General features: G+C 44.4%; 1 protein-coding gene across 1 annotated transcript; it reads right to left on the bottom strand.

Moving 5' to 3' along the window:
• Positions 1-7,091: 7,091 nt before the first annotated feature.
• On the bottom strand, positions 7,092-11,841 carry LOC126315922 (uncharacterized). The gene is made up of 2 exons (XM_049992709.1): positions 11,466-11,841; positions 7,092-8,068 (listed from the first exon to the last, which is right to left on the bottom strand). The coding sequence occupies exons 1-2, from the start codon at positions 11,472-11,474 to the stop codon at positions 7,658-7,660; spliced, it is 420 nt and encodes a 139-aa protein (XP_049848666.1). The 5' UTR covers positions 11,475-11,841; the 3' UTR covers positions 7,092-7,657.
• Positions 11,842-12,136: the final 295 nt, after the last annotated feature.

The following is a 12,136-nucleotide window of genomic DNA, read 5'->3' as shown; positions in this document are numbered from 1 at the left end:
TTGGAGGGTAACAACTTGAGCTTCAAGGTCACTAAGGATTGTTCATAACATTTTGCAGTGCAGTTTGTATTCACAAATATCTGATCCGGATCAGTGGCAGTAGTTTTTGTGATTTTCATAGGATTGTTATAGTCTGCTTTAAGTTGAATGTATCTTGAGGTTGAGCAGTAGCTTTTTCCTTTCACTGCTTCCAAGAAAACTGATGTTGATGACCCCACAAAGCGCTATTGATTTCTCGTTCAGGTGGAGCCTGTTTAGTGCATACTCAAGCTTATTTAGGAATGGCTCAAAATTTCCATTTGGGGAGCATAAATACACCATACAACTGTATTTGCCTCAATGACTTCCAGCTCAAAGTCCCTTTCTGCATTGAGATGCTGAAACTAATTAATAGATTTATATTTTAGACCTTGCTTGATGAAAATAATTACAGTACTTCCATTCTTATATCTGTTCCTATAAATATAATTTGCTAGTATGTACCCTGGTATAGAAACAAAAAGACAATTTGGTCCATATTTAGCTAGTGGTCTAATGCACACAACACTGATAAAGTCAAGATGTACACTCCTGGAAATTGAAATAAGAACACCGTGAATTCATTGTCCCAGGAAGGGGAAACTTTATTGACACATTCCTGGGGTCAGATACATCACATGATCACACTGACAGAACCACAGGCACATAGACACAGGCAACAGAGCATGCACAATGTCGGCACTAGTACAGTATATATCCACCTTTCGCAGCAATGCAGGCTGCTATTCTCCCATGGAGACGATCGTAGAGATGCTGGATGTAGTCCTGTGGAACGGCTTGCCATGCCATTTCCACCTGGTGCCTCAGTTGGACCAGCATTCGTGCTGGACATGCAGACCGTGTGAGACGACGCTTCATCCAGTCCCAAACATGCTCAATGGGGGACAGATCCGGAGATCTTGCTGGCCAGGGTAGTTGACTTACACCTTCTAGAGCACGTTGGGTGGCACGGGATACATGCAGACGTGCATTGTCCTGTTGGAACAGCAAGTTCCCTTGCCGGTCTAGGAATGGTAGAACGATGGGTTCGATGACGGTTTGGATGTACCGTGCACTATTCAGTGTACCCTCGACTATCACCAGAGGTGTACGGCCAGTGTAGGAGATTGCTCCCCACACCATGATGCCGGGTGCTGGCCCTGTGTACCTCGGTCATATGCAGTCCTGATTGTGGCGCTCACCTGCACAGCGCCAGACACACATACGACCATCATTGGCACCAAGGCAGAAGCGAATCTCATCGCTGAAGACGACATGTCTCCATTCGTCCCTCCATTCACGCCTGCCGCGACACCACTGGAGGCGGGCTGCACGATGTTGGAGCGTGAGCGGAAGACGGCCTAACGGTGTGCGGGACCGTAGCCCAGCTTCATGGAGACGGTTGCGAATGGTCCTCGCCGATACCCCAGGAGCAACAGTGTCCCTAATTTGCTGGGAAGTGGCGGTGCGGTCCCCTACGGCACTGCGTAGGATCCTACGCTCTTGGCGTGCATCCGTGCGTCGCTGCGGTCCGGTCTCAGGTCAACGGGCACATGCACCTTCCGCCGACCACTGGCGACAACATCGATGTACTGTGGAGACCTCACGCCCCACGTGTTGAGCAATTCGGCGGTACGTCCACCCGGCCTCCCGCATGCCCACTATACGCCCTCACTCAAAGTCCGTCAACTGCACATACGGTTCACGTCCACACTGTCGCGGCATGCTACCAGTGTTAAAGACTGCGATGGAGCTCGGTATGCCACGGCAAACTGGCTGACACTGACGGCGGCGGTGCACAAATGCTGCGCAGCTAGTGCCATTCGACGGACAACACCGCGGTTACTGGTGTGTCTGCTGTGCCGTGCGTGTGATCATTGCTTGTACAGCCCTCTCGCAGTGTCCGGAGCAAGTATGGTGGGTCTTACACACCGGTGTCAATGTGTTCTTTTTTCCATTTCCAGGAGTGTATATGTAGTGAAATCTCCACATCTAAAATTTTGTTTGTTATTGACTGTATATTTTGATGACAAATAGAAAGATCTTTGTTGCTGCAATTCATTTGACTACCAGTACTGATTTTTACACTAACATTAGAATTTCCTAAGGGCATTTCCATTACACTACTAACCTCATTCTGACTTGGCAATGATTTGTCCATAATAATCACTTGTGTGGGAGCCTGGAGTCTTCTTCTAAATTGCTGCAGTTTGAATCTTTTCATCCTATGAGATGTGGACCACTTGTGCATAGGAGGGAGATGATTGATTGATGTTTTATTGGGCAAAGAACATCTGAAGATGGATCTGTTTTCTTTGATGTTGTATATGTTATACTGCAATTTCTTGACAACAAATATGCTTATATTTTCCACGACAAGCTGTTTCCTTAGCCCATTTAATTGTAGTCTACTTCTTATACAAGTGAGATCAACAGCTTCCACATTTTCATGTTTTGTGCCTATTTTCGGGGGCAGTACATTTGCAGTGCTTATCTCCATGTTTACAGATTACCACAGAGGTAAGCCATATATGTGTGGAATACTTATTAACAGGGCATTTGTGTGAGTCCACTGTCCTAAAACTTTTTTAATTTATCAGTGGCTTTTCAGGTTTCATTTTTAAATACATCATTTGATCCTCCAAACCACATAATAAAACTACTATGAGTTGAACTACTTACTCTAGGCATGTGGATGAATCTTCCTATTTGAGACATGGGAACACCAGGCTTAACAAATGCTGTTACTTTTCCAGCTATTGTGTCATTTACCAAAGTACCAAACCCACAACCAAGACTGTTACAAAGATAATAAACTTTGTTACTTTTTCATATTCTGATTCACTGGCACCGTACATTGTTAAGACTTTCAGAATCTAAGACACATACCTTTGAATTTACATTGAAAGTTGGAGAGTCACATTTTTATATGTTTTTTTTTTCAGTTTTGAAGCTCAATATGTTTCACAGTAACAATGAAGGCACCCTGTTTTCTTTTTCCTCATCACTGTCTGCCTGAATTGTTTACCTTACCCCAGCTGTTTCCAGGATTAGCAAAAGTATAGTTCATCTTGGCTACTGAAATTACACAATTTGCTTGGATTTCCTGATGGATGAATAATGTGCATTTGGATGATTGCAACTCTTCATATTTTTCTTTCCACATTTGTACTTCTTTAGTTTGTGGCATCTATTATGTAGAGCACCTTATCTTTGGGAACCTTTTTCTTTGGAATAGCAAGTCTGGGATGAATCTTCTGCTCATGATATGTATAATGGCCATAAATGTCATATCTACAAGTGTTCAATAAATGTATATTTCATATTGAAGTGACTTATCTCTCGACTAATCCCCAATGACAACCACACAGTGGTGACCCCAACACTGTCAATGTCTCATCCAGTGTTATTTGTGCTTGTTTTCATCATTCACTCACATCACATGCCAAACTGCATTGTTTACACGACAGTGCATCTATGTGTGACTTTCGTTGCAAGTGTAACGGGCCCCCTTAACTCTGCCAATTGCAACCATGAGTGGACAAGTGTACCTCCTTCGAACCTGGTTAAAAGTGAACAGTTTTTTATGCCCGCCGGCGGCCACCTAATCTTACCCGGTTCAACATGGCCACCACCTAGCATGGCACCACAACCACAGCCACAACATGGACAATGCCAACTGCCTAACACAACATTGAGGATGTTCCAGATAAAGACATTGTAGTCTATCCTTCATGTTCATCATTACTTTTGGGATGGCTTGGCATGCCAGCAAATTTCCAGGACTGTGAATTGAACTTTACAATGGACAGGGTAGTACATTCTAATTTACATAGTGTTGCACCTGCAGCAACCCCCCCCCCCCCCCCCCCCCCACACACACACACACACGCACACACACACAATTTCTGTGATACCGGTTGCCTCAACTGCACCAGTTTCCATGACCGTCACATCATGGTTGCACGATGACGACCTTCTGTTCGCTTTTATAATGGTACCAGTTGTTCCACCCATGCCAGTTCCTGGGTCTGCCGCCCTGTGGCTCCACCATGACCAGCCCCCACCCACTGTTGCAATGGCACCAGCCATTACACCTGCACCACATTCTTCATCAGGTTTTCTGGCTGGACACACCACGAAAGCATGTACGCTCACTGCCACCTCTGTTCGCTTTGTATTGTGTGCTGCATGCAGTCACTGCCCCACCCAGAACTCGGGGAATGCACCATTAACCACTGCTGCACTTCTGGCATCAGAGGCATCCTGCTCCGCCTGCACCGATCTCCAGCTGCTACTGCAGACTCAACATGTGTTACCAGGCAGGTTCCCTAAGCTACCTGCCTTGCAAAAAGACAACCCAAAACTTTGGTTTGCCTCAGTGGACCACCTCCTGGATGTCCATGGCATTTCCGATGACGGCACCTATTTCTCTCCCTGGTGAGCCATCTCCACACACTTACAAATCTCATCTGGGACTTGCTCCTCTCACTGCCTATCTTGCACAAATATTCAATGGCTAACTCAATGCTCATCGAGCACCTTTCCCGCCCTCTGGCAGAGGCTATCCATCACATTATACACGAGGAGTATCTTGATGACCGCACTGCTTCACAACTTTGGCAGCATCTGTGTGATTTAATTAATGACCACACATTGCCTGACACTGCTCTTTGGATATTGTGGGCCAAACCACCTGTCAGTAACATCTCCACCATCCTACTCAGTTGGCACACTCCCGCCTCCGGTTCCACACCCAGCGGGCAGAAGCCACCGTGCTCACTTCGGCACCTCAGCTGCCCCTCAGGAGCTGCCACCCATTGGCACATAGGATGTACTGCCAGAGGGCTCCCAACAGCCACTGACCTCACCCAAGCAGTGGCCCGATCAACTATTGGCACCGCCACTGCCAGCTGCTACCCCCACCCACTCCACACCCGGCCTACCTGCTGTGCTGGTTCCACATTACTTACAGCGATGCTGTCTGCAACTGCCGCACACCATGTACCCACCCAAACAAGATTGGTGGGCATGTTTAGGCACCACATCCCAACATGTACCTTCACAGCACCTATCTTCTAATACTGCACTACCCGCTTCAGCAACGTGATGCCTCTGCATCACAGATATCTCAACTGACATCTGCTTTCTTGTCGACACTGGCACTGACATTAGCATCATCCTGGCCAAGGAAGCTGTTGACACACTATCCCCCACTACCCTCACCTTGATCGCCACCACCCATTTTCCCATTGCAGCCACAGATCCTTCAAGATGTCGCTTCACCTCTCACCAGTTCACACCTTCCCTTGGACCTTCCACACTCCCAATGTGGATGAACCTGTGATCAGGTTGGATTTTCTACAACAATACAAACTTTCACCTGACCAGCAGGCCGCCACACTCTGCCACACCTCCAGTTCCGTGCACACCTGAGTTCAGCACCACTTCACTCTCTGCCTCCTTGGCTGCCCTTTCCATGTGTGCTTCCCTGGGCGAGTGCATAACCTCATGGCTGCTCCAGTGTCTAGCATCCCACCGAGTGCTGTTTTTTTTTGCATCATTGCAGATGAATCTCCAAGACACACCTGCATGCAAATTTCCAGATTCTTCACACTGCTTCAGTCCTGTATCATACCTACTGTCACCGACTACAGCCAACAACTGTCCTACATTGCCCTGGTTCATAAGGGTCAGTGAACTGACGTTGCATGTGGATACCTTCTTGACCCCTCATACTGACTTCCCTACATGATTATCAGCCATCAGTAATGGCACTTGCCATAAGATTCACGTCACCAACAACTCACCTGTTTCTTAGAAGGCCAGGCACCTTAATGCTTCCAAAATTCTGCATGTCAAAGAGATCATTCAGGATCTGTTGGCTTTGGGCATCCTCTGTCCCTCCAATAGCAACTGGTCGTCCCCTATTCACCTTGTTCCCAAAAAAGGCGGCACCTTACACATGCGTGGAGCTACACATTCCTTATTGCCCACACCATTATCAACAAATACCCCATACCACATATCCCAGATTTCAACAGTTGCTTCATGGTTCTACCTTCTTCTCCGTATTAGATTGTTCCAAATCATATCATCAGATTCCTGTGTATGCACCGGATATTCCAAAGACGGCCATCATAACCGTCTTCAGGCTATTTGAATACTGTTACATGCCTTTTGGATTGAAAAATGCCATGCAGACATGACAGCTGTTCATTGATTCCATTTTGCTTCCTCTGCCTTTTGCTTACGCTTATTTCCACAATATCCTTATCCTTCCTTTCTCCCTCTGCTGAGGAACATCAAGTTCTCCTCCCTTCAGTCCATTCAGCCCTCACTGCCAACAGATGATAAATCTCAACTATGTTTCACATCAGATACCTTCCTCGACCATTCTGTCTCTGCCAACAGCATCCAGCCTACAAGTTCTCATGTTGAAATCACACTTAAACTTCTTCTCCTGGAGGATTATGCTCAGCACCATCATTTTCAGGTTCTGGCAAACTTTTACCACTGCCATATTCCTCAAGCTGCCTACATCCAAATGGCGCTCACCAACACTCTCTCTGGCAAGAACACCACTGGAAAATGGAAGTTGGATTAGACCCAAACAATGCTTGACGCTTTTGGTAACCTTAACATAGTTCAATAATGAGGACTAATATGGGTATTGTTGAGTTGTACACAGCACATTGTGCATTGTGAATGCACTTATGAATCACTAAAGTTTACACACTCATGGAAGAAGAAATTGTGTGGTGCATTTACAATGCTTTGTGAGTAGCCCCTTGTATCCATTTTGCTGTCACACAGTAACCAGTCCTGATCAGACTGTACTGTCAGCGACAATCAAAAACACAGAAAATGCACAGAAGTTGCACAGCCATAAAAACTCATTGGAGAAGTAAACTCGGGGTTACCAATGTAGACACTGGTTATTGGAAGTGTTGTAAAGGAATAAATGCACTCTGTAATATATGTTATTTATTCTAACACTTGATATATGTGTCTATACATTCTGAGATCAGAGACCAGACTTAGTCTGCAATGGTGCTGCATTATATGTATACGGTAAAGTCCCTAAAATGTATTAGCTCTTATTGCCACTATTCCTTCTTTCCTTTGTCAGTTTCTGTTGTTGTCTGCCTTGTTCAAACCTTATGTGCTAGTTCACTCATTTATTTATCTGTACCATCTATATGAACCAACATCTTGCCCCTATATCTTTTCTAGTACTGATTTCCATGCATTTAGAAGGATTTATTGTTATTTATGAATCTGTGTATAAATCTCTGCTTATGGTTCACTACACTGAAGCACCTTCTCCTGATTGTCTTTCACTGATTTATTTGCATATTTGACAACACTCTTGTTTCCCAGACATTAATTACCTTGCTTCTACATGATTCTTCCATATTTTGGGGCTTTTGTTGTTCAACAAGCTACACTGGTCAACTGTTACTTCAATCTCCTGCATTATTTTATTGCCCAAACATAGTAAATTTCATTTTTCCAATGACTCCCTCTTGTTTGTAAGAGTTTTATAATGTAAGGAAGCAAGGGAGATGATGTTATGTGGGGCCAATATTGTCTTTCTTCAACACAAGTGCACACGTGGATTAATACAGTTCTTTATTTACATGAACTTGAAGTATTTACTTATCTTGATAAGAGTCCATGTTTTGTGATACAAGCTCATCAGTAATAGTCCTCTTGCAGACAATATCAGTAATCTTGCTATAGTTGCAATTCGGGACACTGAATGTAGAGATGAGCCACAAAATGTGACTGGAGGGCAGCATAATGCCAACTGTACCCCACTATCTGGATTGCAGGCAACAGGAACATCCTCCAGAAAACTGCTGCCAGGGCACACATCCAGGCCTGAGGGTGTGTCCTGGGGTGATGACGGTGACAGCAATCGCAGGGCCATGTCCACCAAGTCGGCAAGTGGGGACAGTGGGGTGAGGGTGCATTGTCCATTCACTCCTCCTGGGGTCCCTTGGTGGCACCAGCAGGCAGTTGTGAAGGTCGCGAGGACATGAATCTGGGGGAAGAAAAGCAGCAGAATCATAGGGCAAATTTGTTTCTGGTGACCATAATGAGCACTCATTTCTATGGTGATTGAGTCTTAGGCCTAGCTGGGAATATCTGTGGTGCAGATTAGTTTTCCATGCATGCATGACACCGTGATGTCATCTGTTCAATATGGGTGACAATGCCCTGCCAAGTGCAGTGCCACCGCACTAACTGTTTAGTGAAACAATGGTTGGTTGCTTGGTTGGTTGGTTGGTTGGTTGTTTTGGGGAAGGAGACCAGACAGCGAGGTCATCAGTCTCATCGGATTAGGGAAGTAGGGGGAAGGAAGTCGGCCATGACCTTTGAAAGAAACAATCCCGGCATTTGCGATTTAGGGAAATCACGGAAAACCTAAATCAGGATGGCCGGGCGCAGGATTGAACCGTCGTCCTTGCAAACAATGCCCCTTGGTGGAGCAATAGCAACACATCTTTTTGCAACACTTTGGGAACAATCACATGTGATTGTCCACTGTCATTTTGAACTAGGATCACACCCTGTTATGCTGATATGCAAAATGTTGGTGCACAACAGAGTTCTGGATGCTGTTCAGTGAACGAGGCCAAGACCTGTGAATGTAATGCAACAAAATCTTGAGACCTGGGTTTGCTTCTGTGGCCTACACAATTTTTCTGTAGTGCAAGAGAAAATATTCCAGCAATTAGAGTCCTGCACATCGATTTGGCAACAAATTATGGCAGATGCATCAGAATCAGAGTCTGAACCAACTGTAAGGTGAGACAGATTGTCGACATTGCCATACTTTGCCATAGGTCTGTACACAATTTCATATTGATACTGCGAAAGCAACAAAGCCCATCATTGCAATTTTTGAGCAGTGCATATAGGCACTGGCTGTGATAGATGAAACAAGGACTGCGAAGGCATGTGATCTCTCACTAAAAAGGACATGCAACTATACAAACAGTGATGGAATTTTGTCACACCATTCACAACAGCGAGAACCTCTTTTTCTACTTGAGAATAATTTTGTTGGATTTGAGTTAACAACTTTGATGCAAAATAAATAGGTCTATCTTGTTCACCAATTCTGTGTGAAAGCATCGCACTGGTTTCGTAAAACTACTGGCTTGGCAGGGTCAAAATGCATTAAACATCTGTTACTAAGCAAGGCATTTTTGAGTTTCTAAAATGTGTCTTTAGTCCACACAAAAGGTACATATTTGCGATGCAAGTGATGCAATGGAGCCGTGATCTGAGTGGCATTCAGTATGAACCGAACATGGTATGCCATCTTGCCTAGTACTGACCGCACTTCACACACATTGTGAGTAACACTCAGGTAATGGATTCAAGCAAATGAAATTGTGGGGGGTGCCCATCCTGACTGTTTATCACATGACCTAAGTACTGTAGTTCGGCTTGAAAAATGTCACAATTTTCGAGACAACACTTTGGTTCTGCTTTGACAACACTCAAAAAAGAGTACACAAATTCACAATGTGTTCCTCTGGTGTACAACCTGAGACAACAATATTGTCAATATAGTTTGAACAAAATGGGACTTTTCCAGTTAGCTGTTCCAAGTAACAGAGAAAAATGCAGGGCACAAGAGCACTGCTGAAGGGCAAATGCAAATACTTGAACAGTCCTAAGTGTATACTTACAACAAACACTTTGTGGTTCTTCAGCCAATGGAATTTGCAAGTAGGCATCAGGCAAATCTATATTAGAAATGTAACGTCTTGCACAAAGCCTGCCCATAAGTTCCTCAGGGCGAGGTAATGGATAAGTGTCAACTACTGTCTGTGGGTTGACTGACTGTAGACTTGAAGTGAAAGTCAACACAAATGCAAATGCGACCAGAAGGCTTAGGTAACAAAATGAGAGGACGTGCTAACTAGCTTGAAGGGGGGGGGGGGGCAATTACACCATCATCTTGCAATTCTTTCAATTCACTGGTTACTTTGTCTCTTAAAGCAATTGGAACTGCGTGTGCCTGGAAAAACTTAGGCTGTGCATTGTCTTTCAATGTAACATGCACTACAAAGTAATTAGCTTTTCCCATTCATTCTGAAAATAGTTCATGAAATTCTTTATGCAATTGTCTTATGAGTCAGGAGCAAAAAATGGCTCTGAGCACTATGGGACTCAACTGCTGTGGTCATTAGTCCCCTAGAACTTAGAACTACTTAAACCTAACTAACCTTAGGACATCACACACATCCATGCCCAAGGCAGGATTCGAACCTGCGACCGTAGCAGTCGCACAGTTCCGGATTGCGCGCCTAGAACCGCAAGACCACCGTGGCCGGCGAGTCAAGAGCAGACACTGAAAGTACAATATCTTGGATGATAAGTCCAACAAAACCAAAGGCATTTAAAGTGAATATGTTCTCATTGTCTCTTAATTGCAACAGAGCAAAATTCACTGTCCTAGTTTTACATTTGTAAGTGGCATGCAAACTACACTAACCAAGCACTGGAGTTTCCCATCCATAGTAACCTGTGAGGTGCTTGTTAGATTTAGAAAGGCTTGGTGAGCTAGTCTATTCATACATGGCACGATTAAGCAAAGTTACTGAGGCACCTGTGTCTAACTTAAAGTTTACACAATGACCAGTAATTTGCAAAGAGACAAATAGTTTGTTAGAACAGCATTGCACAGCACTAAGGTGAGAAGGAGGCACAACCTTAATCTTACTTTTGTCAGAACCTGTTGTAGGTTTTGAAAACCACAGTGTTCACTGCATCTGCACGAGCCTGTTTTTTTCCTAGGAGCAGGCAAAATTGGCCTTTTCGTGTCACTGCAAACAAACTGCATGGACATGGCCTTTTTTTTCCACACTTGTAACACATTGCAGTCCTTTATGTTATAGCAAGCAGAACATCTAGGGGAAGACTTGAATAACTTCACAGGCCTGTTTACATGTCAACGTGGCTGTCTGCATGGCTGTGTATGGACTTGGTGTTGTGGCTCGTTGGTGTGGTTCCGAACAAGGGGCAAATTGACCTGATAAATCTGGGCCTGGTCAAACTTATCGGCCACTAAGGCACCGATATCATATTGCTCTAAGATTTGCAACACTTGGGAAAGTGATGGATCACAGTACTATAAGATCTGTTCCTGTATTCTGCTTTCTGGGACACTGAATGTTATTACATTGTGTATCTTGAAAGCACTGTGTACCACTGGTAGTACTTCTGTTCAGGATTTTTCTGCAAGCAAAAGAACTGATACCTAGATGCAGCTACTTGGACTTGCTGGTCATAGTATTGAGTTAATGCAGTGATTGCTCGGTCATAGCTGAGTTTGTCGGAAGACACTGTTGGGATTAGTTTTTGTATTAACCTGAATGCTGGGGACCCCACAATCAAAAGTAAGTATTGTAACATTACAATACCTTGAACATGATGAACTTTACAATGTGCTTGGAACTGAGTCAGGTATTCAAGCCATCCTTATTCTGATTCCTTAAATTGCTGGAGTGGTGGTATACTGGTCAGCGGCACTTGTTTGGCTGATTGGTTCATTGGTTGTGCCTCCAACGCAGCTTGTGCAGCCAGTAGTTGTTGTATCATCCTTAGCAGGGTAGTAATTTGTTGGTTCTGAAACTGCAAAACTGGTGTTAGATCTGCACACTGGCCATCTTTGGGTGAGGCATGGCAGCAGGGGGTCAATGTGGTGGAGAATTCATCATTTACACAAGTATGTTTTAGCTAAAAACAAGCAAAGCCCCTGAAAAGAAAAATTTGATTAGTTCTGGAGCTCCCCTTCTGGAATACATGCAATAACACAATGACAAAAAATAAAAACACTGGAACAAAAGCACCTCTGCAAGCCAAAACACAAGGGAAGCAACCAAATGATTCAGCCAAGTTGATTATCTCCAATCACCACTGAATTATCCTCGTTCACCACTACAGAGTCTTGTACCACAAGGAAGCAAGGGGCAGGATGGTGTTATCAGTGGCTGGTATCCTCTTTCTACAACATAAATGCTTATGTGCATTAATACAGTTCTTTATTTACTTGAACTTGAAGTATTTACTTTTCCTGAATAGAGTCCATGTG

The sequence above is a fragment of the Schistocerca gregaria genome, unplaced genomic scaffold (genome assembly GCF_023897955.1).
Source record: "Schistocerca gregaria isolate iqSchGreg1 unplaced genomic scaffold, iqSchGreg1.2 ptg000579l, whole genome shotgun sequence".
NCBI lineage: Eukaryota > Metazoa > Arthropoda > Insecta > Orthoptera > Acrididae > Schistocerca > Schistocerca gregaria.
This window is presented reverse-complemented; position numbering and strand designations above follow the sequence as displayed.